The 22037-nt window shown below is 48.8% G+C and overlaps 2 protein-coding genes across 2 annotated transcripts; both read right to left on the bottom strand.

The window, feature by feature from the left end:
• Positions 1 to 2876: 2876 nt before the first annotated feature.
• On the bottom strand, positions 2877 to 3649 carry LOC119272086 (probable calcium-binding protein CML41). The gene has a single exon (XM_037553672.1). The coding sequence runs from the start codon at positions 3615 to 3617 to the stop codon at positions 3015 to 3017; it is 603 nt and encodes a 200-aa protein (XP_037409569.1). The 5' UTR covers positions 3618 to 3649; the 3' UTR covers positions 2877 to 3014.
• Positions 3650 to 6269: 2620 nt separating this feature from the next.
• On the bottom strand, positions 6270 to 8815 carry LOC119272087 (protein DETOXIFICATION 33-like). The gene is made up of 8 exons (XM_037553673.1): positions 8366 to 8815; positions 7712 to 8253; positions 7531 to 7617; positions 7376 to 7432; positions 7037 to 7275; positions 6805 to 6923; positions 6616 to 6702; positions 6270 to 6514 (listed from the first exon to the last, which is right to left on the bottom strand). The coding sequence occupies exons 1-8, from the start codon at positions 8594 to 8596 to the stop codon at positions 6440 to 6442; spliced, it is 1437 nt and encodes a 478-aa protein (XP_037409570.1). The 5' UTR covers positions 8597 to 8815; the 3' UTR covers positions 6270 to 6439.
• Positions 8816 to 22037: the final 13222 nt, after the last annotated feature.

The raw sequence follows: 22037 nt of genomic DNA on the forward strand, positions 1-22037 counted from the left end.
TCCTTTATGAAGAGAGCTATAGCCCAGAAAGACACACTTTTTGGAGCGAAACTCAAGCTTGCGCTTGTTATACGGGCGGAGATGTGGCCAGCAAGCGCACCCAAAGACCTTAAAAAAGGTATAGTCAGGTTGTTCATTAAGGAGAACCTCAATGGGAGTCTTCATATTCAAAACACGAGTGGGAGTACGGTTTATGAGAAAACATGCAGTGGTGAAAGCATCACTCCAGAACTGAAACGGAACCGATGCATGGGCCAATAGAGTAAGACCAGTTTCAACGATGTGACGATGCTAACGTTCGACAGAACCATTCTGTTGATGTGTATGTGGACATGCTAAACGGTGAGCTATCCCAAGCGACTGAAAGGAGTTGAGGTTGCGATATTCACCCCCCCCCTAGTCGGACTGAACATGAACAATTTTGTGCTTGAGAAGACGTTCAACATGCTTCTGAAACTGAACAACAATGTCAAACACATCAGATTTGCATTTAATAAGATAAAGCCAGGTAAAGCGACTATAAGCATCCATGAAACTGATATAATAATTGTGACCACTCACAGAAGTCTGAGCAGGACCCCACACATCTGAAAACACAAGTTCTAAAGGATGTTTCACCTCACGACTAGACTCCAAAAAAGGAAGTTGATGACTCTTCCCCTACTGACAAGCATCACACACTGCTACATCTTTATTACTAGACACACTAGGAAGCTCATGATGACGCAAAACATGACGAACGATAGGTGTGGCCGGGTGACCAAGACGAGCATGCCACTGTGACAAAGATACCCGAACTCCACTGAACACACGAGCGACTGCAGGATGCTCCAGACGATAGAGTCCCTGGCACAACCGCCCGCTAAGAAGAATGTCCCTCGTGCCCCGATCCTTAATAAAAAGATCAAAAGGATGGAATTCACAAAGCACATTATTATCACGTGTAAGTTTAGGAACAGAAAGAAGATTACGTGTCACAGAGGGAACTCTAAGCACATTACGAAGTTGAAGACTCCTATCTGCATGCCTAATGAGAAGAGATGCTTGACCAATATGAGATATATGCATACCTGCTCCATTTGCAGTGTGGATTTTGTCGGAGCCGTGGTAGGGTTCGCGAGTATGGAGCTTTCCCATCTCACTCGTCAGATGCTCCGTGGCCCCAAAGTCCATGTACCAGTGGGGATCAACAGAGTAGGACTGAGTGTGCCCTTGCTGCTTGGTGGACACTAGGCGATCCGCCATGGCCACCTGACGCGCAAAGTTGCGCGTGTCCTTGCCATCATTGCCAAGACCCAGAAAGCTCTTCTGAAAGCATTTGTGGCACTTAGAGGACCAGTGCCCCTCAATACCACATAGTTGGCACACGCGCTTACCACCAACCCTCGGTAATGTCGCGGTAGCAGGGGGGCCGAGGCAGGCGGCGATGGCAGCCCCGAAGCAGTCCTCGATGATGAAGAAGGGCGGCCACCCTTGGTGGCGGCGTTGGCCGAGAGGGAGCCCCCACTGCCCCTGGAGCGGCGCGACTTGGCCCGCTGTTCCGTGAGAAGGAGGCGGGAAAAGACCTCATGCGCCATCATGGGGTTCGAGTTGCCCCGCTCATTCATGATCTCGACCAGGGCGTCGTACTCCTCATCAAGACCATTGACAATGAACGAGTTAAACTCGGAGTCGGTGAGGGGCTGTCCGATGGAGGCCAACGTGTCGGGAAGGCCCTTGACCTTGTTGTAGAACTCGGTGGCCGTGGAATCCAGCTTTTGGCACTCACCAAGCTGGCGACGAAGCGCGGAGACACGAGCCTGTGACTGCGCCGCAAACGAACGCTCGAGGATGGTCCATGCCTCATGAGACGTCTTGGCGAAGACAACAAGTCCGGCAACAGCCGGAGTGAGCGACCCCTGGATGGAGGAGAGGTTCGCCTGGTCCTGCCCTGTCCAAACACGGTGTGCCGGATTGTAGTCCGGGCCGTGCACGCTATCCACCAGCGCAGGGGGACAAGGGAGAGAACCATCGACGTAGCCCAGGAGATAATGACTCCCGAGAAGCGGGAGAACCTGCGCACGCCAGAAGATGTAGTTGTCTGCCGACAACTTGATGGTGATGAGGTTCCTGAAGTGAGACGGCGGCGGCGGCAAAGAGCCCGCGGAGTAGACTGCCGGAGGCGGATGCGCCGTAGAGGCAGAGGCCGCGGTTGCAGCCACTGTCGCAGCCGTGGGAACAGGCGATGAAGGAGCCGAGGCCGAGGCAGTGAAACCGGCCATCATGGCCGACGGAGGCGCCACCAGCGCGAGGGATGGGCCCCCACTGGCCGAGGCGATCGGCGCGAAGGACGGGGCGATCGGCGGCTGGCCCCCACTGAGCGGAGCGTCGCGAAGAGAGGCGGGAGCCGCGTCGCTGAGGGAGGCGGACGAGGGAGCGCCCGCTGTAGCCCCAGCAGGATACGGCACGATCGGAAGCCCTGGCGACGAGGAGAAGAACGACCCGAAGCTCCTTGTCTCAATCGGGGCGGTGGAGGCCGCGGCGACGTCGAGGGGTCGGGACAGCAGAGCCGCGAGGGAGGCCGGCAAGAAGCTAGCCGTGGTGGAGCCGGAGGCGGCGGAGCCCGACATGGCTGTGGCGGCGGCGGCGCGATCTGAAGGACAGCGGCGGCGCAGCGCAGATGACAGGAACCGCGGCAGCTAGGTTAGGGTTTTAGGCGGAAGCGTGTTTACCTAGTCTGATACCATGTAAGACAATAGAATTGGGGGAACCGGCTCAACCCTCTAGGGGTGACCCATCTCATATATACTTCCTCCGTCCGGAAATACTTGTCATCAAACTGGATAAAAGGAGATGTATCTAGATGTATTTTAGTTCTAGATACGTCTCTTTTTATCCATTTTGATGACAAGTATTTTCGGACGGAGGGAGTATATAATAAAAGGGTACAAGTTACATCATACGTATGTGTACGTATACAACTACAGAGACTATACAGTGTAACAACAAGTGGTGCCCAGCCGCGCCACAGGCAGCTAGTCATGGCTCATCATGCGGTGGAAATCGTGGAAATCGAGCTCGCCGTCGCCGTCGTCGTCGTAGGCCCGTATCATGGCCTCGCACTCGGCGACGGACGGGTCGTCGCCGAGCTGGCTGAGCACGCGCTGCAGGCCGCGCGGCGTGATCCGGCCGGAGCCCTTGACGGCCTCGAAGGCCTGGAACGCGCGCCGCAGGTCCTCGCGCTCCTCCTCCTCCCCGCCCTTGCGCTCCACGATCCTGACGAAGTCCTCGAACCCCAGCATGAGGTCGCCGGCCGCGTCGAGCTCCAGCGCGGCCTCCGCGCCGCCGTCGCCCATGGACGCGAAGAACTCGCGGAGCTCCCGGCCCGAGATCCGGCCGTCCATGTCGCGGTCGAAGTGGCGGAAGATCTCCCGCAGCTCCGCCTGGCGGTCGCGGGAGGTCCCCGCGGAGGACGACGCCGAGGACGAGAGCGACCGCGCGCCGGCGCCGGTGGGGGAGTCCGGGGGCGAGACTGTGGTGGCCTTGCAGTGGCCGCAGGCGAGCAGGCTCAGCTTGAAGCTCCCCTTCGGGGACATGCGCTTGGATGACGGTGGCTTGGAGACCTCGATGGTCGCCATTTGCCGCCGAAACTACGTAGCCAAAAGCCGAAAGCTAAGCTAGTGAAGCGTGCGTGTGCGCGCGCGCGTGCGGTGAGACCGTGATGCTTGAGGTGCGGGCGTATATATAAGGGGAGAAAGGCGAAGCGGTCCAATGCAGTATGTTACGGCGGGGCGTGCAGCGGAGGGAAATTTCACCGGACTTTTGTGGTTCTTCTTGCTTTCTGTCGGAAGGATTGATCGAGCCGATTGATGATGGCACATGAGGAACTTACTTGGAGTTTCGGTATTCGTACCAGCGGTATGTAAGTGAGGCGACAGTAAAGGTGAAATTCAAAGTCTTACCCCATTGAAAGCATTGTTTTGAGTGTGGGGGCTATCTTCACGATGAAAGCCCAAGATCTATTCTCGGCGACGAGCCGACGACGGTGCTTGTGTACTGTTTTCTTCTTTGAGGCATCGCTTTTGAGGAACTTGGACTTTAGTTGTTGTTTTGGTAGTGGTTGTGCTGTAGTTGCAAGGACTGAAACTCTGTAGCGGGCTTTTTCTTTTTTATTGATTGTGTGCATTCATAATGTCAATAAAGTTTTGCGTTGTTGCAAAGGCTGGTATAATTGATATCTTCACGATATTAATACACTCGCTTCGTCGAAAACAGTGGCACATGTCCATGTTCACTTCCTCAGTTTACATTACACGCACCGATCGAGTGAGGTTACTAGTCGCTAGCCAAAGAAGAGTGTCGACTTGGTGTAATTACTGACCGCCATCAGTTTCAAACTAAGGAGAGAACATACTAATTCGATCGGATATCCAAAGGAAACATCATGGGTAGCACCGCCGTGAGTAAGCTATAGGTGTCGTCGCATGCAAGATGCAACATGACAGCCGTGAGACTAGCGACAGCGAGTAGTGATATCCAGTGTCCCATCCAATTCTCTAATCGATTTGCTTCACGTAATTAACTACACTTATTCACTAATGTGAAAAACGATCTTATATTATGAGACGGGGGAGTAGCTTCGTTTCCTCTTACTACCATGGCAAACAGAAGGATGGCGGTGTTTCTTCCATTAATTTTGGCCCCTCCGCCTTTTGGGAAGCTTCGAAACGCCAACAACTGCTGAACATTTCGCCTATAGTTTCTTGTTGTTTCCCTGGTTGCGTGCTTTCACACCATCGCGATTAGAAGCTAGGTCCAAGACAAGATCGAAGCCGCCCATGCAATTCATTCGTATATACCACATGTTTATCTTATTTGACGGTACGTGCATGTTTATTTATGGCATTGCCCACGCAATGCATTGTATTGCATAAATAATACGTACATAATAGCTAAAGGTTAGTCCACTGAATTTAGTTTTCGGGTCAATCGATTTCATACGGCTAATACAGATCGACTAATACAAATCGACTGACCTAAATTTATTTTTTCAATCGTGTCTAGCCATTTTTCCTACATAATAAATTCAGCCCAATTCCAGTCCGCAAACAGAAACCTCGCAATGAAATGGACGAAGGCGTGCGTTATGTATGCCACCTGAACCACTGCGCGGAGCTCAGGCAATAAAGAGCCGGCCGGCGACCGGACGTCAGCTGTTCAACGCCGGAGGAAGCTTCCTGCCTGCTTCCCTCGGTAATAAAAAGAAGGGAGGCGGACGGAGCTCAGCATGCACGCCCACAATTGCATGAGAGGATTAGTTAGTTTACAGCCCCTCCAGTCTCGTCTCGTCTCGCCGAGCCTTTCTGTTGCGCGGGGTGACAATTAAGTTTGCAAAAATTGTCACTGGTCAGTGGTCTGGTCACTCACGGTGATGTCTGATGTGTTAATGGCACTGTGATGCTGGGAAAAGTAGTGTTGGAACTTATTAAGTCAGCTTCCATTGCTCGGAGATAAAAACACGCAAAAACGGCGCCTGGGGGACGATGCCGGTGTATACCGTTAGAAAAATGACCGGCCCACGACTTTACTGTCCGTGACCTATTTTTCCTAACATCTGATCCTACATATGTCACATGAGGCATCGTCATGAGGCTGATGCCAAAGTGTTTTGGGCGACCGTTCGATGTTGACCCGTTTAGGCGAGTCCAGCTTTACCCAACACGAGTAAACCGAAAGAAGCATAAGAATGATTTTTGTTAAACCCAAAATAGTACAACATCTTTTCTTTAGACAAAAAGAGTACAACATCTGGCACATAAACAGCGAGAAACGGCTGACTGGGCCAGCAGCCCATAGCAGGCCCGGTGCGACAGTCCTACATGTCGCAAGGAGCGTTATATGGGAGGTTCTTTGGTTTATCAGTGATTTTTGTGTGTTCAAAAAAAAAAAAAATCAGTGATTTTTGTTTTATCAAGTGTGTTTCAGTTTTTTTTTATTCGATGTCCTCTTGTTAATTATATGAAATAGTCTCAAAACAAAATGATCAAACTCCTCTAGAAACCAAGATCAAACAAAAGTGCACCCTAGACATCGGCCTATTAGCATCGCGCCGGCCGCCCACCGCAGACCACGAGACTAACTTCTAACCTTATGCTTCAAGAGATTATAGAACAAAAGTGAAGACCCTTAAAGAATACTCCCTTCATCCGGAAATACTTGTTATCAAAATAAATTAAAATGGATGTATCTAGAATTAAAATACATCTAGATACATCATTTTTTATTCATCTTGATGACAAGTATTTCCGGACGGAGGGAGTACATCTACACCGAATGATTACTGTAGTCCCTCTCAGTAAAAAAGAGAGAGAATGATTCATGTACTATTTTTGTATCTTGTGTTTATTCTTTGTGTCAAATTTGTGTGGTGTGCGCGCAACCAGGCTTCCCCGTTCCCGTTTCATCTTGCTTCTTGGACGGTCGGCAGCTCGACGTTTCCTCCCCAGTTCCGCACCCGCTCTTCCGCCAGCATAGCCTGCATCACCACCACCCAAAATTAGTGCATCAGAAATCAAAGATCAACTAGGAGTTACACTTTTCAGTTGTTCGAACTAGTTTGTCAAGCGTGTTTGTTACCTCTTTATGCCATTTGGTTCTGAAGAGGATCATAAACAGGATGACGGTCTGCAGAACCGTGCCGATCAGCATCCCCACCCAAATCCCCTGCACGTACACAGAATCTGTAGCCGTTTGCATTTCTCCCGGCAAAAATCAGAACAGCAGAGAGTCTCCTGGAGCCTGGACTACTGTCCGTCTTGGCCTTACCGTTGCGTTAAGCTTCAGCTTGAAGCCGAGGACAGCTGCGAGGGGCAGGCCGATGAGATAGTAGCAGCCGATGTTGACCCAGGCGACCAAGGACTGCCACCCAGCTCCAATGGCCACTCCTGGAAGGAATCACCAACGACGATCACACACGTCACATCATCATCGATTTGCTGTCAACAGACTTACTTTCCAGATAACGTTCTTGATGATGACTGATGCGTATAATACCTACCTGATAGCACCGGCTGAATGCTGTTGAGGCCTATGGTGGCTGCCAGAAGGTACCCCAGCTTCGCGGCCTCCTTGACGACGAGCTCGTCGTCGGTGAAAAGCCTAGGCAGCTGCTTCCTCGCCAGGAGGGCGACGAGCGTGAAGACGAGCCCGACGGCGGCCGACGTGGCCACCGCCACCACGACCGAGAACTTGGCCGCTTTCGGGTGCTTGGCGCCAAGTTCGTTCGCCACGCGAACACTGGGCATGATGGATCAGGGTCATTATTTCTTGGAATGTCTTGAGAGTTGAGAGACAGGAATTAGAAAGGGGGAGGAGGACAGAGCGGTTGCGCGCGTACCTCACGGCGGCATTGAAACCAACGGATACCATTAGTGTCCAGATGTTGTAGTTCATGCTGTTGCAACAGAATTCAACCTCTTATTAGGCGAATTATTAAAGAAGAGGTCTCGGAACAAGCACTGTAAGTCAGTCAGAGATTACTGGTACACTGACCATATGGAGACGGCCCCGACTTGAATCTCTGGGTTCTTCAGGCAACCCACTAGAATGATCACCGCCGTGTAGTACCACATCTCTAAGCTGCAGCACAAATATCACTCCTATACTCACAATTTCGTCTGTAATGTAGATACTCCTAATTAGAGCAGGAAGCAACGAAAGTAGTAGTAGGAACCAGAGCATGACGGCGGAGGCGAGGGAGAGCCTGACGAAGCCGGCGAGGCTGGCGAAGGCCTTGCGCGAGAACCCGGTCCACGCCTCCGGGAAGGAGCCGCCGACGACGTACAGGAACTGCGCGGCGTTGATGAGCCACCAGGAGGCGTTGCCGACCATGGCGGCGCCCAGGAGGCCGCGGCGGAGCCTGGCGACGACGACCCAGTTGATCAGCGCGTGCAGGCCGACGGCGGCGCCGGAGATGAGCGTCATGACCCACACTCGGCTCTGCGCCTGGTAGAACTTCTGCATGGGGAAGTTGACGGCGTAGGCCAAGAGCTGCGGCACGCACCAGCGCGCGTACCGCCCGGCCACGGCGGAGATCTCCGGGGACTGCCGGAGCAGGCGGAGGATGGGGTCCGTGAAGATGTAGACCGGGAGCAGGGCGACGGCCGTGGCGAGGCAGATGATCCAGGAGCGCTGCATGTAGACGCCCAGCGTGTGGAGCTGCCCGGCCCCCACCGCCTGCCCGCACAGCGTCTCCAGGGCGCTCCCCATGCCCAGCTGCGGCGCGACGCCACAACGCTTGTCAAACCACACGGTTCTAGGCTTCTAGCTTGTTTAATGAAAGAATCGAAATATATATGAAGTCGATTTGTCAGGTAGTAATAGGTACCAGGAGGCCGAAGCCGAGGCCTTCGATGACGCCGATGACAATGGAGACGGCGGCGAGCTCGACCTTGCCGATGTGGCCGACGAAGGCGACGGTGACGAAGCCGATGAGGAACTGGAAGACGCCGGTGAGGATGACCGGCCCAGCGATCTGCCACAGGGTCTTGCACTCGTCCGGCAAGGTCTTGCGGCCGGCCATCGCCACCGCCTCCGCCTCCGCCGCCGGTGCCACCATCTGCTCTAAAGGTGCTGGCAGCAAGCACGTAGGCAGGACCCCTCACGCCTTTTTTCAGCTTTGTACATCCGTACGGGTCAAGGTTGGGTTCCCCCCACGCTTCAGCTGCTGCTGACCTGACGCCGAGCAGCGGTCTAGCTTGCCGTGCGCGCTGGAGGTCGCGCGGCGTGGACTCCGCATGCCGATGCAGCTGGTGGTGCGCCGCAGCCGTGGTGGACATGGGCGGCGTCAGGGCGAGACTCCAACACCGGAACCCCGAGCTCCACGTGCGCGCTACTTTCCTAACTATCTAGGCTTCGCTGGGTATGACTTGTGAGCGGGTTGATGCGCTTCAGGTGCTTGGGTCAGGCGCACTGGTCAAGGTTTGCGGCTAGGCAGGAATGGAGAAGAAACCGTAGTTTTGTCAGCATCCTGAGCTCTCGGCAACTCAACATTTGTTGGAATATTAGGCAAGTTCATAATTAATTTCAGTAAATAATTCATGACTAGAAGAGATACTAGCATGCAATAATCTAGCAAACTAGAAGAACAGCAAGACATGCATAACAGCAACAAGCACGTAACAATAGCTGTAGAAACAGACATGAACAAAGGATGTTGGACGTACTGATCGTTAGCTATTATGGGTGCGACAGTGTTGATGACGATGTTGGCGACGATCTGCTGCTGACGGCGATGAATACGACGATGAGTAGCACCGCCCGACTTGGACGGAAGACGACCCGTGATGACGAATTTGAGCAGTCGCGCACAGCGCTTCCCAAAAACCTAATTCGTCCTCTCCCGGTGCAGGATCGCAAAGACGAACGGTTCCGGAGACCTGCTCTCCCACGCGCCGATGCATGCCAGCGTTTGGGATGGAGTAGACTACAATGACGGCGCAAGTTGTGAGATGAGGCAAAACCCTAGGTGTTTTTCGGTGTATCTCTGGCCGCAGCCGGTAGCTGTATATATATTAGGACCAGAGACGGTATTGTGTCGCGACCACAATCCCAAACCGACTTGGTTTCTAATTCATATACTTACCGGACAAGAAATCAAAACTTGTCTGCCAAGACATAAAAATGAAACGGCAAAAGGAAGCTGCGCTCCTGCAAGGAGACGGACCGGATTTCGGCGGACCATTCACACGCATGTCGCATGTACGCCTCGCCTCGCCCAGGCCAGGCCAGGCCAGGCGAGGCGAGCGAGCGCGCGCGTGTGGTTTTCCCTTTTTCTTCTCACACACCACTTAGAGTGGTGGAGAGAACCCACTATATAAAGAGGTCCAACTCTTCTTCAACTTTTAAGGTGGGACTAAACTTAGCACCACCACTTGCCATTTTACACATGGGCTTTGAGATTTCAGAAATTGCTATGGGCCTAGCCCATTAATTCTAACAATCTCCCACCAGATCTCAAATACCCATTTAGAGATTTGTCTTCTCTCACCACTTGTTTAATATACCAGTGTTTCAGCAGAGACTGTTAAGTTGAACTTCTGCCTAGAACTTTAAGCTATATCCATTCACAACTTGACAATGGACAATGCCTTGAATTGCTAGTTTTGTGTGAACAGGTTTCACTCAAAGTCTTAACCAGTACCTCACCGCCAGTAGGCTACCCCGCGGTTTGGAGCTTATACGTCATATTCCCTGGTCTCTTCGTGAGTTTACTAGAGATCACCCAAATCTCATAGACTGCGACGTTTACAGTCAGAACTCATATAGGTGTGTTCTTTCAAGACTGCTCTGTAGGACAACATCTTTGCTAATTATAGTCAATAGAACCACATTAAGGCATGTTGCCGACCTGCCTTACAGATCTGAGCCTTACAACTCTGAGAGTTTTGCATCTTCACTTGGAGACGATCATAAGTTATTACTCTCCTCAGTTAACCAATAGCTTGTTCTTCCCAGATTCTAATTCACGGGATCTCCGATCACAAAGGTTGGGTTACTACTATGGTGTTGTTGGAAATATGCCCTAGAGGCAATAATAAAAGTATTATTATTATATTTCTTTGTTCATGATAATAGTCTTTTATTCATGCTATAACTGTATTATCCGGAAATCGTAATACACGTGTGAATACATAGACCACAATATGTCCCTAGTGAGCCTCTAGTTGACTAGCTCGTTGTGATCAACAGATAGTCATGGTTTTCTGGCTATGGACATTGAATGTCGTTGATAACGGGATCACATCATTAGGAGAATGATGTGATGGACAAGACCCAATCTTAAGCATAGCACATAGGTCGGTTAGTTCGTTTGCTAGAGCTTTTCCAATGTCAAGTATCTCTTCCTTCGACCATGAGATCGTGTAACTCCCGGATACCGTAGGAGTGCTTTGGGTGTACCAAACGTCACAACGTAACTGGGTGATTATAAAGGTGCACTACAGGTATCTCCGAAAGTGTCTGTTGGGTTGACACGGATCGAGATTGGGATTTGTCACTCCGTATGACGGAGAGGTATCTCTGGGCCCACTCGGTAATGCATCATCATAATGAGCTCAAGGTGACCAAGTGTTTGGTCACGGGATCATGCATTACGGTACGAGTAAAGTGACTTGCCGGTAACGAGACTGAACAAGGTATTGGGATACTAACGATCGGGTCTCGGGCAAGTAACGTACCGATTGACAAAGGGAATTGTATACGGGGTTTGATCGAATCCTCGACATCGTGGTTCATCCGATGACATCATCGAGGAGCATGTGGGAGCCAACATGGGTATCCAGATCCCGCTGTTGGTTATTGACCAGAGAGTCTCGGTCATGTCTGCATGTCTCCCGAACCCGTAGGGTCTACACACTTAAGGTTCGGTGACGCTAGAGTTATCAGGAAGACAAGTATGTGATTACCGAATGTTGTTCGGAGTCCCGGATGAGATCCCAGACGTCACGAGGAGTCCCGGAATGGTCCGGAGGTAAAGTTTTATATATGGGAAGTTGTTAAATGGGCACCGGAAAGTTTCGGGGTCATACCGGTATTGTACCGGGACCACCGGAAAGGTTCCGGGGGTCCACCGGGAGGGACCACCCCTCCCGGGGGGCCACTTGGGCTGCGTAGGGATAGCAGCCAGCCCCTAGTGGGCTTGGCGCGCCCCCCCTTGGGCCCATGCGCCTAGGGTTGGGGGGGGGGAAACCCTAAAGGGGGCGCACCCCCTTGCTTGGGGGGCAAGCCCCCCACCTTTTGGCCGCCGCCCCCCTCTAGGATTTCCCCTAGAGGGTCGGCCCCCTTGCCCCTCTCCTCCTATATATAGAGGGGTGAGGGGAGGGCTGCTGTACACCACAACTCAAGGCGCAGCCCCTCCCCTCCCCAACACCTCTCCTCCTCCGTACGTGCTCGGCGAAGCTCTGTCGGAATACTGCTGCACCAACTGCACCACGCCATCGTGCTGCCCTTGGAGCTGCCTTCCTCAACCTCTCTTTCCTCCTTGCTGGATCAAGACGGAGGAGACGTCGACCGTCCCGTACGTGTGTTGAACGCGGAGGTGCTGTCCGTTCAGCACTTGGTCATCGGTGATCCGAATCACGACGAGTACGACTCCATCATCACCATCCCCTTGAACGCTTCCGCACTCGATCTACAAATGGTATGTAGATGCAAACTCTTCCCCTTGACTCGTTGCTTAGATGAACTCATAGATGGATCTTGGTGAAACCGTAGGAAAATTTTTAATTTTCTGCAACGTTCCCCAACAGTGGCAGCATGAGCTAGGTCTATGCGTAGTTCTCTTTGCACGAGTAGAACACAATTTTGTTGTGGGCGTGGATCTTGTCAACTTACTTGCCACTACTAATCTTTTCTTGCTTCAACGGCATTGTGGGATGAAGCGGCCCGGACCAACCTTACACGTACGCTTACGTGAGACCGGTTCCACCGATTGACATGCACTAGTTGCATAAGGTGGCTGGCGGGTGTCTGTCTCTCCCACTTTAGTTGGAGCGGATTCGATGAAAAGGGTCCTTATGAAGGGTAAATAGAAGTTGACAAAATCACGTTGTGGTTATTCGTAGGTAAGAAAACGTTCTTGCTAGAACCCAATTGCAGCCACGTAAAAGATGCAACAACAATTAGAGGACGTCTAACTTGTTTTTGCAGCGATTGATCATGTGATGTGATATGGCCAGAAGTTGTGGTGAATGATGAATTGTGATGTATGAGATCATGTTCTTTGTAATAGGATTCACGACTTGCATGTCGATGAGTATGACAACCGGCAGGAGCCATAGGAGTTGTCTTTATTTTTTGTATGACCTGCGTGTCATTGAAGAACGCCATGTAAACTACTTTACTTTATTGCTAAACGCGTTAGTCATAGAAGTAGAAGTAGTCGTTGGCATGACAACTTCATGAAGACACGATGATGGAGATCATGATGATGGAGATCATGGTGTCATGCCGGTGACAAGATGATCATGGAGCCCCGAAGATGAAGATCAAAGGAGCTATATGATATTGGCCATATCATGTCACTACTTTATATAATTGCATGTGATGTTTATTATGTTTTATGCATCTTGTTTACTTAGGACGACGGTAGTAAATAAGATGATCCCTTACAACAATTTCAAGAAGTGTTCTCCCCTAACTGTGCACCGTTGCTAAAGTTCGTCGCTTCTAAGCACCACGTGATGATCGGGTGTGATGGATTCTTACGTTCACATACAATGGGTGTAAGACAGTTTTACACAGCAAAAACACTTAGGGTTAACTTGACGAGCCTAGCATGTACAGACATGGCCTCGGAACACGGAGACCGAAAGGTCGAACACGAGTCGTATGGAAGATACGATCAACATGCGAATGTTCACCGATGATGACTAGTCCGTCTCACGTGATGATCGGACACGGGCTAGTCGATTCGGATCGTGTAACACTTAGATGACTAGAGGGATGTCTAATCTGAGTGGGAGTTCATAATTTGATTAGAACTTAGTTATCATGAACTTAGTCTAAAACCTTTGCAAATATGTCTTGTAGATCAAATGGCCAACGCTCATGTCAACATGAACTTCAACGCGTTCCTAGAGAAAACCAAGCTGAAAGATGATGGCAGCAACTATACGGACTGGGTCCGGAACCTGAGGATCATCCTCATAGCTGCCAGGAAACAATATGTCCTAGAAGGACCGCTAGGTGACGCTCCCGTCCCAGAGAACCAAGACATTATGAATGCTTGGCAGTCTCGTGCCGATGATTACTCCCTCGTTCAGTGCGGCATGCTTTACAGCTTAGAACCGGGGCTCCAAAAGCGTTTTGAGCATCACGGAGCATATGAGATGTTCGAGGAGCTGAAACTAGTTTTCCAAGCTCACGCCCGGGTCGAGAGATATGACATCTCCGACAAGTTCTATAGTTGTAAGATGGAGGAAAATAGTTCTGTCAGTGAGCACATACTCAAGATGTCTGGGTTGCACAACCGTATGACCCAGCTGAATATTAACCTCCCTGATGAGGCAGTCATTGACAGAATCCTTCAGTCGCTCCCACCAAGCTACAAGAGCTTTGTGATGAACTACAATATGCAGGGGATGGTAAAGACCATTCCTGAAGTATTTTCTATGCTGAGGTCAGCAGAGGTTGAAATCAAGAAAGAACATCAAGTGTTGATGGTCAATAGGACCACTAAGTTCAAGAAGGGCAAGGGTAAGAAGAACTTCAAGAAGAACGGCAAAGAGGTTGCCGCGCCCGGTAAGCCAGTTGCCGGGAAGAAGTCAAAGAATGGACCCAAGCCTGAGACTGAGTGCTTTTATTGCAAGGGGAAGGGTCACTGGAAGCGGAACTGCCCCAAATACTTAGCGGATAAGAAGGCCGGCAACACAAAAGGTATATTCGATATACATGTAATTGATGTGTACCTTACCAGTACTCGTAGTAACTCCTGGGTATTTGATACCGGTGCCGTTGCTCATATTTGTAACTCACAGCAGGAGCTGCGGAATAAGCGGAGACTGGCGAAGGACGAGGTGACGATGCGCGTCGGGAATGGTTCCAGAGTCGATGTGATCGCCGTCGGCACGCTACCTCTACATTTACCTACGGGATTAGTTTTGAACCTTAATAATTGTTATTTGGTGCCAAGTTTGAGCATGAACATTGTATCTGGATCTCGTTTAATACGAGATGGCTACTCATTTAAGTCTGAGAATAATGGTTGTTGGATTTATATGAGAGATATGTTTTATGGTCATGCTCCGATGGTCAATGGTTTATTCTTAATGAATCTCGAATGTAGTGTTACACATATTCATAGCGTGAATACCAAAAGATGTAAAGTTGATAACGATAGTCCCACATACTTGTGGCACTGCCGCCTTGGTCATATTGGTGTCAAGCGCATGAAAAAGCTCCATGCTGATGGACTTTTAGAGTCTCTTGATTATGAATCATTTGACACATGCGAACCATGCCTCATGGGCAAGATGACCAAGACTCCGTTCTCCGGAACAATGGAGCGAGCAACCAACTTGTTGGAAATCATACATACCGATGTGTGCGGTCCAATGAGCGTTGAGGCTCGCGGAGGATATCGTTATGTTCTCACTCTCACTTATGACTTAAGTAGATATGGGTATGCCTACTTAATGAAACACAAGTCTGAGACCTTTGAAAATTTCAAGGAATTTCAGAATGAGGTAGAGAATCAACGTGACCGAAAGATAAAATTCCTACGATCAGATCGTGGAGGAGAATACTTAAGTCACGAATTTGGTACACACTTAAGGAAATGTGGAATCGTTTCACAACTCACGCCGCGTGGAACACCTCAGCGTAACGGTGTGTCCGAACGTCGTAATCGCACTCTATTGGATATGGTGCGGTCTATGATGTCTCTTACCGATTTACCGCTATCATTTTGGGGATACGCTCTAGAGACAGCTACATTCACTTTAAATAGGGCACCGTCTAAATCCGTTGAGACGACACCGTATGAATTATGGTTTGGGAAGAAACCTAAGCTGTCATTTCTGAAAGTTTGGGGATGCGATGCTTGTGTCAAGAAACTTCAACCTGAGAAGCTCGAACCCAAGTCGGAAAAATGCGTCTTTATAGGATACCCTAAGGAAACCATTGGGTATACCTTCTACTTAAGATCCGAGGGCAAGATCTTTGTCGCTAAGAACGGATCCTTTCTGGAAAAAGAGTTTCTCTCGAAAGAAGTAAGTGGGAGGAAAGTAGAACTCGATGAAGTACTACCTCTTGAGCGGGACAGTAGTGCAGCTCAGGAAGATGTTCCTGTGATGCCTACACCAACTGAAGAGGAAAATAATGATGATGATCAAGGTACTCCGGATCAAGTTGCTACTGAACTTCATAGGTCCACAAGGACACGTTCCGCACCAGAGTGGTACGGCAACCCTGTCCTAGAAATCATGTTGTTAGACAACGATGAACCTTCGAACTATGAAGAAGCGATGGCGGGCCCAGATTCCAACAAATGGCTAGAAGCCATGAAATCCGAGATAGAATCCATGTATGAAAACAAAGTATGGACTTTGACTGACTTGCCCGATGATCGGCGAGCGATAGAAAACAAATGGATCTTTAAGAAGAAGACGGACGCGGATGGAAATGTCACCATCTATAAAGCTCGACTTGTCGCTAAGGGTTATCGACAAGTTCAAGGGATTGACTACAATGAGACTTTCTCTCCCGTAGCGAAGCTTAAGTCCGTCCGAATCATGTTAGCAATTGCCGCATACTATGATTATGAGATATGGCAGATGGACGTCAAAACGGCATTCCTTAACGGGCATCTTAAGGAAGAGCTGTATATGATACAACCGGAAGGTTTTGTCGATCCTAAGAACGCTAACAAAGTATGCAAGCTCCAGCGATCCATTTATGGGCTGGTGCAAGCATCTCGGAGTTGGAATATTCGCTTTGATGAGATGATCAAAGCGTTTGGGTTTATGCAGACTTATGGAGAAGCCTGCGTTTACAAGAAAGTGAGTGGGAGCTCTGTAGCATTTCTCATATTATATGTAGATGACATACTCTTGATGGGAAATAATATAGAATTTCTGGACAGCATTAAGGCCTACTTGAATAAGTGTTTTTCAATGAAGGACCTTGGAGAAGCTGCTTATATATTAGGCATCAAGATCTATAGAGATAGATCGAGACGCCTCATAGGTCTTTCACAAAGCACATACCTTGATAAGATTTTGAAAAGGTTCAAAATGGATCAGTCCAAGAAAGGGTTCTTGCCTATGTTACAAGGTGTGAGATTGAGCTCGGCTCAGTCACCGACCACGGCAAAAGATAAAGAAGAGATGAGTCTCATCCCCTATGCTTCGGCCATAGGATCTATTATGTATGCCATGCTATGTACCAGACCTGATGTAAACCTTGCCATGAGTTTGGTAGCAAGATACCAAGGTAATCCCGGCAAGGAACACTGGACAGCGGTCAAGAATATCCTGAAGTACCTGAAAAGTACAAAGGACATGTTTCTTGTTTATGGAGGAGACGAAGAGCTCGTCGTAAAGGGTTACGTCGACGCTAGCTTCGACTCAGATCCGGATGACTCTAAGTCACAATCCGGATACGTGTATATGTTGAATGGTGGAGCAGTAAGCTGGTGCAGCTGCAAGCAGAGCGTCGTGGCGGGATCTACATGTGAAGCGGAGTACATGGCAGCCTCGGAGGCAGCGCATGAAGCTATTTGGGTGAAGGAGTTCATCACCGACCTAGGAGTCATACCCAATGCGTCGGGGCCGATCAAACTTTTCTGTGACAATACTGGAGCTATTGCCCTTGCGAAGGAGCCCAGATTTCACAAGAAGACCAGGCATATCAAGCGTCGTTTCAACTCCATCCGTGAAAATGTTCAAGATGGAGACATAGAAATTTGCAAAGTACATACGGATCTGAATGTCGCAGATCCGTTGACTAAACCTCTCTCGCGAGCGAAACATGATCAACACCAGAACTCTATGGGTGTTCGATTCATCACAATGTAACTAGATTATTGACTCTAGTGCAAGTGGGAGACTGTTGGAAATATGCCCTAGAGGCAATAATAAAAGTATTATTATTATATTTCTTTGTTCATGATAATAGTCTTTTATTCATGCTATAACTGTATTATCCGGAAATCGTAATACACGTGTGAATACATAGACCACAATATGTCCCTAGTGAGCCTCTAGTTGACTAGCTCGTTGTGATCAACAGATAGTCATGGTTTCCTGGCTATGGACATTGAATGTCGTTGATAACGGGATCACATCATTAGGAGAATGATGTGATGGACAAGACCCAATCTTAAGCATAGCACATAGGTCGGTTAGTTCGTTTGCTAGAGCTTTTCCAATGTCAAGTATCTCTTCCTTCGACCATGAGATCGTGTAACTCCCGGATACCGTAGGAGTGCTTTGGGTGTACCAAACGTCACAACGTAACTGGGTGATTATAAAGGTGCACTACAGGTATCTCCGAAAGTGTCTGTTGGGTTGACACAGATCGAGATTGGGATTTGTCACTCCGTATGACGGAGAGGTATCTCTGGGCCCACTCGGTAATGCATCATCATAATGAGCTCAAGGTGACCAAGTGTTTGGTCACGGGATCATGCATTACGGTACGAGTAAAGTGACTTGCCGGTAACGAAACTGAACAAGGTATTGGGATACTGACGATCGGGTCTCGGGCAAGTAACGTACCGATTGACAAAGGGAATTGTATACGGGGTTTGATCGAATCCTCGACATCGTGGTTCATCCGATGACATCATCGAGGAGCATGTGGGAGCCAACATGGGTATCCAGATCCCGCTGTTGGTTATTGACCAGAGAGTCTCGGTCATGTCTGCATGTCTCCCGAACCCGTAGGGTCTACACACTTAAGGTTCGGTGACGCTAGGGTTATCAGGAAGACAAGTATGTGATTACCGAATGTTGTTCGGAGTCCCGGATGAGATCCCAGACGTCACGAGGAGTCCCGGAATGGTCCGGAGGTAAAGTTTTATATATGGGAAGTTGTTAAATGGGCACCGGAAAGTTTCGGGGTCATACCGGTAATGTACCGGGACCACCGGAAAGGTTCCGGGGGTCCACCGGGAGGGACCACCCCTCCCAGGGGGCCACTTGGGCTGCGTAGGGATAGCAGCCAGCCCCTAGTGGGCTTGGCGCCCCCCCTTGGGCCCATGCGCCTAGGGTTGGGGGGAAACCCTAAAGGGGGCGCACCCCCTTGCTTGGGGGGCAAGCCCCCCACCTTTTGGCCGCCGCCCCCCTCTAGGGTTTCCCCTAGAGGGTCGGCCCCCTTGCCCCTCTCCTCCTATATATAGAGGGGTGAGGGGAGGGCTTCTGTACACCACAACTCAAGGCGCAGCCCCTTCCCTCCCCAACACCTCTCCTCCTCCGTACGTGCTCGGCGAAGCTCTGTCGGAATACTACTGCACCAACTGCACCACGCCGTCGTGCTGCCCTTGGAGCTGCCTTCCTCAACCTCTCTTTCCTTCTTGCTGGATCAAGACGGAGGAGACGTCGACCGTCCCGTACGTGTGTTGAACGCGGAGGTGCTGTCCGTTCAGCACTTGGTCATCGGTGATCCGAATCACGACGAGTACGACTCCATCATCACCATCCCCTTGAACGCTTCCGCACTCGATCTACAAGTGGTATGTAGATGCAAACTCTTCCCCTTGACTCGTTGCTTAGATGAACTCATAGATGGATCTTGGTGAAACCGTAGGAAATTTTTTAATTTTCTGCAACGTTCCCCAATAGGTGTAACATCTATGGGTCTCATACCCATCTCCCTCGATGCAATATCTATCACATTTCGTGATAGTCCCTTTGTAAAGGGATCTGCCAGGTTTTTGTCTGTTTGTATATACGTAACAGTTATTACTCCGGAGTTTCTCAACTTCCTGACAGACTTCAAACGTCTTTTCACGTGTCTTGATGAGTTTGCATTATCTTTAGAATTGTTCACTTTAGCGATAACCGTTTGGTTATCACAATTCATAAGAATAGCCGGTACAGGTTTTTCAACAACCGACAAGTCCATCAAGAGCTCACGCAGCCATTCTGCCTCAACAGTAGCTGTGTCCAAAGCAGTTAATTCTGCTTCCATAGTTGACCTCGTCAATATGGTTTGCTTGCAAGACCTCCATGACACTGCGCCACCACCATGAGTAAATACATACCCACTTGTTGCGTAAAGTACATCAACATCAGAGATCCAATTTGAATCACTATATCCTTCTAGCACAGCAGGATGCCCTGAATAAGTAATTCCGTAACTCATAGTACCTCTCAGATAGCGCAAGACCCTTTCTAGTTCATGCCAATGATCATCACCCGGGTTGGACATGAACCTACTCAGTTTGCTCACAGCAAAAGAGATATCTGGTCTTGTAGCGCTAGCTAAGTACATGAGTGAACCGACAATTTGAGAGTATCTTAATTGATCTCTTGTTTCTTTCTTGTTCTTTCTGAGTGTCACGCTGGGATCATAAGGTGTTGGAGAAGGCTTGCTATCCATAAAACCGAATCGGTTCAAGACCTTCTCAACATAGTGAGATTGCGATAATGTAATCCCACTCTCATCCTTAATAAGTTTGATGTTTAGAATTACATCGGCTTCTCCCAGATCTTTCATGTCAAAACTTTTTGATAGAAAAGACTTGACCTCATTAATTGCATTAATGTTTGTACCAAAGATCAGTCAGTATGTCGTCCACATACAAACATAATATGACACTATTGCCCCCACCATGGCGATAGTAAACACACCTATCAGCCTCGTTAATGACAAATCCTGCAGAAGTCAAAGTTCTTTCAAACTTCTCATGCCATTGCTTAGGTGCCTATTTCAGACCATACAAAGATTTTAACAACTTGCACACCTTTCTCTCTTCACCCTTTACCACAAACCCGTCAGGCTAATCCATATAGATCTCCTCTTCCAACTCTCCATTGAGAAAAGCTGTCTTTACATCCATTTGATGAATGATAAGACCATAAGAGGCAGCCAAGGAAAGTAACACTCGAATGGTGGTCATTCTAGCAACGGGTGAATAGGTGTCAAAGTAATCTTCGCCTTCTTTCTGAGTGTAGCCCTTGGCCACTAGCCGCGCCTTGTACTTATCAATAGTACCATCAGGCTTTAGCTTATTTTTGAACACCCACTTACAGCCCACAGGTTTACAACCATATGGTCTATCAGTTAGTTCCCAAGTTCCATTAGAAAGAATTGAGTCCATCTCATTATGAACAGCTTCTTTCCAATCATCTACATCCGGAGATGCATATGCTTCTGCAATCGTCTTGGGTGTGTCGTCCACAAGGTATACAATGAAATCATCACCAAAGGATTTTGCAATCCTTTGTCTCTTGTTCCTTCTAGGAACTTCATTGTTATCCTTCTCAAGGACTTCCTCATGTGATTGTTCGAAATATTCATCAGTTGTACTAGATTCAGGAATTATCTCAGAAGAAAATCTAGCAATGCTATGCATATCTTTCATAGGAAATATGTTCTCAAAAAATGTTGCATCACGAGATTCCATTATAGTATCAACATGCATATCAGGTACTTCAGATTTTACCACTAAAAACCTATAAGCAATGCTCCGTTAAGCATACCCTAGAAAGACACAATCCACTGTCTTTGGTCCAAGTTTGCGTTTCTTAGGAATTGGAATATTGACCTTTGCCAAACATCCCCAAGTGCGCAAATAAGAAAGTGATGGTTTTCTCCCAACCCACTCCTCATAAGGGGTTTTCTCTTTATTATTGTTGGGAACTCTATTCAGGATATGACATGAAGTCAATAGAGCCTCCCCCCACCATGCCTTAGATAAACCAGCAGTGTCTAACATGGCATTCACCAAGTCAGTCAATGTGCAGTTTTTCCTCTCGGCCACTCCATTTGATTGAGGTGAATAGGGAGGCGTCCTCTCATGAATAATACCATGTTCCTCACAAAATTCATCAAAAACTTTTGGAAAATACTCTCCACCACGATCGGACCTAAGACGCTTGATCTTTCTCTCTAGTTGATTTTCAACTTCAGCTTTATAGATTTTAAAGTAGTCTAATGCTTCATCTTTAGTTTGCAACAAATAAACATAGCAAAATCTAGTCGCATCATCAATCAAAGTCATGAAATATCTCTTTCCACCTTTTGTCAACACACCATTCATCTCACAAAGATCAGAATGTATGAGTTCTAGAGGCGCCAAGTTTCTCTCCTCGGCAGCCTTATGAGGCTTTCGAGGTTGCTTAGATTGCACACAACTATGGCACTTAGAACCTTTGGCAACTGTGAAGTTCGGAATTAAACTCATGCTGAATAGCCGAGACATTAAACCAAAATTAATATGACATAAACGAGAGTGCCAAATACTTGCATCATCATTAACACTAGCACAAATTTGGTTTATTGACTTATTGCAAAAATCTGAAAGAGAAAAGCGGAACAAGCCTCCGCACTCA

This window comes from Triticum dicoccoides, chromosome 3A, assembly GCF_002162155.2.
Source record: "Triticum dicoccoides isolate Atlit2015 ecotype Zavitan chromosome 3A, WEW_v2.0, whole genome shotgun sequence".
Lineage (NCBI taxonomy): Eukaryota > Viridiplantae > Streptophyta > Magnoliopsida > Poales > Poaceae > Triticum > Triticum dicoccoides.

Excerpts from the sequence above, each read along its gene's own strand:
- LOC119272086 (XM_037553672.1), bottom strand. The coding sequence starts at position 3,617 with ATGGCGACCATCGAGGTCTCCAAGCCACCGTCATCCAAGCGCATGTCC.
- LOC119272087 (XM_037553673.1), bottom strand. The coding sequence starts at position 8,596 with ATGGTGGCACCGGCGGCGGAGGCGGAGGCGGTGGCGATGGCCGGCCGC. Across the intron at positions 8,254-8,365 it reads GCCTCGGCTTCGGCCTCCTG|CTGGGCATGGGGAGCGCCCT; the intron begins GTACCTATTACT and ends GTCGCGCCGCAG. Across the intron at positions 7,618-7,711 it reads GCCTCCGCCGTCATGCTCTG|CTTAGAGATGTGGTACTACA; the intron begins GTTCCTACTACT and ends TTTGTGCTGCAG.